The sequence below is a fragment of the Brassica oleracea genome, chromosome C5, assembly GCF_000695525.1.
Source record: "Brassica oleracea var. oleracea cultivar TO1000 chromosome C5, BOL, whole genome shotgun sequence".
NCBI classification, from domain to species: Eukaryota; Viridiplantae; Streptophyta; class Magnoliopsida; order Brassicales; family Brassicaceae; genus Brassica; species Brassica oleracea.
The window spans coordinates 37292086-37294244 of record NC_027752.1 but is presented as its reverse complement, the minus strand read 5'-3'; the positions used below and the strand labels follow the sequence as shown (position 1 = coordinate 37294244).

Here is a 2159-nt window from a genome sequence, read left to right as displayed (position 1 = left end):
ATGTGTTTAATGTAATTTGGTGGGAGAAAGCAATTTTCGGTTTTGGTGTAAAAATATAATTTCCAAATTTTGGAGAGAAAACATAATTTAAAAATTTAGAGAGTAAAATGTCTTAAATAATAATTGAAAAACAATTATAAATACTATTGGGTGTCCATGTGCATGCTCATTTGGACATGGTCTCTATTGGTCTTGAACATTTGTTTAGACCATTGTCCAATATGGACCACCCATTATTATCCAAAACTGAAATGGTCCAATTGGTCGAGCCCAATTGGACTCTCGACAGACCATTTGACAGCTCTAGCTCCTCCTCTATAGATTCCATTTTGAAGTTTCTGCGGAAGAATCGTTTCACGAGAGCTGAAGCTGCGTTGATTAGTGAGCTTTCCAACAACAACTCAACCTCAAATGGTGTGAAAAGCAAGGTCTTTGATAAGAAGCAAGGCCGAGACAAGAACCAAGTTTCTGATGAATTGGTTGTCAAAGAGATACAATACGGATCCGCCACTGAGACTCATCATCAGCAAATGAATGATGTTTCTTTTCAGACAGAAAATCTCTCTGGTGTTAATAACTCATTATGGGAGGACAGGTTCACTTTCTCTGAAAGTTTAGTAGATACGGAGCTTGATTTACCCCCATGGAACCATGCTGACTCTGAGGTGTACAATATCGATCCAAGTATAAGAAGCTTTGTGAATCCAAGAAGCTCAAAACCATATAGTCATGACAAGGTTCCTAGCCAGGTATATCAGCATGACCTTGGCAAAGCATCTCCATCCCTGGAAGATGATAGTATGGCTGCGATACAAGAAGGATTTATCACCACGTCATGGCCAAGAAGCGAAGAGCGCGCTGGTGTTTCATCAGACCAATGGAAGGACTGTTCTGTTACTACTGTTTATCCGTTGTCCAAAGGAAGCACGTCAACGAAGGATGTTGGTGTGCCCGTTATAGACAAAAGGCAAGGGATGAAAAAGGTTGGCGCGTCGAGTGGTTCAAAGGTTTTTATTAATGAGCAGGAAGATGATGATGTGGAAACAGCTTTATACCTTGGAAAGTCACATTCTGGCTATGAAGCTAAGAATCTTAGCGGCTTTGAATTTTCGCTGGCTCATGATGGTGTGAGGGAAGACTTACCAAGGCTGCCGCATGTGAGAATCAAGTCAGAGGATAAATCAATGAACTATACTTCGGAAGAAAAACATGAGCGAGACGTTTTGGACGAGAAGCTGAGCAATACTGAGAACGGTTTCTTTATAGGTTCTTATCTAGATGTTCCTATTGGACAAGAAATTCATTCATCAGGTTAGTTGATAATAGTGATGGTTAAATCACTGTTGGCTAGCGTTTGTAAACACTTTCTTCTTCCTTGTAATGTGTATCTTACTTTTTCAAATGGAGTCCAAGTTTAATTCTCGTTCTTATGGTGTCATAGGGGGCAGAGTAACTGGGGGAGGAAACTGGTTATCTGTAAGTCAGGGTCTAACAGAAGATGCATCTGACTTGATTTTTGGCTTTGGCAATGGACTAGGTGATCTCGCTGAACATTCAAATGAGTATTGGGACTCTGATGAATATGATGACGATGATGATGCTGGTTACATTAGGCAACCGATTGAGGATTAGGCCTGGTTTTTGGGTCATGAAGTCGACTATCCAAGCGAAAATGATAAAGACACAGAGCCTGGAAGTGTTCCGGATACGCAGGATAAAAGTCAAACCAAGAATGATGATGAGCATTCATTTGCTGAGGAGGATTCCTATTTTTCCGGTGAACAATATGTGCTATCAAAAGGCGTTGAGCCAGCAACAGCTTCAGATGATCCGATGGGTCTCTCGATTGTTGGGTCCCTCCTAGATGGAGAGGACCAATTGGGGTGACCTTAAGTAATTAATGATGTTCCCCTTTGCACTGTAGACTCACAATAATAGAGTTTAGAGAGAGAGACAAAAGAGAGAAAGAAGAGAGAAGAAGGAGAAAACTCGTAAGGTGTTTTCAAGACTGGATTTGGAGGGTCAAACGGATCCTGATTGGGCTGATATTTTGTGGGAAGCTTCTTCAGTCAGTGGGTTAGAGGTTCACCGAAGGGATTTGGTTTTCAACGGTTGGATCTTCTGTTGTCTGGGTTTTCTTGAAGCTGGTCGCCATAGTT

The 2159-nt window shown here is 41.3% G+C and overlaps 1 protein-coding gene across 1 annotated transcript; it reads left to right on the top strand.

Annotated features, from left to right (window-relative positions):
- Positions 1-251: 251 nt before the first annotated feature.
- On the top strand, positions 252-1887 carry LOC106292220. Its single transcript, XM_013727830.1, has 3 exons — positions 252-1311; positions 1442-1603; positions 1655-1887. The coding sequence occupies exons 1-3, from the start codon at positions 252-254 to the stop codon at positions 1885-1887; spliced, it is 1455 nt and encodes a 484-aa protein (XP_013583284.1).
- Positions 1888-2159: the final 272 nt, after the last annotated feature.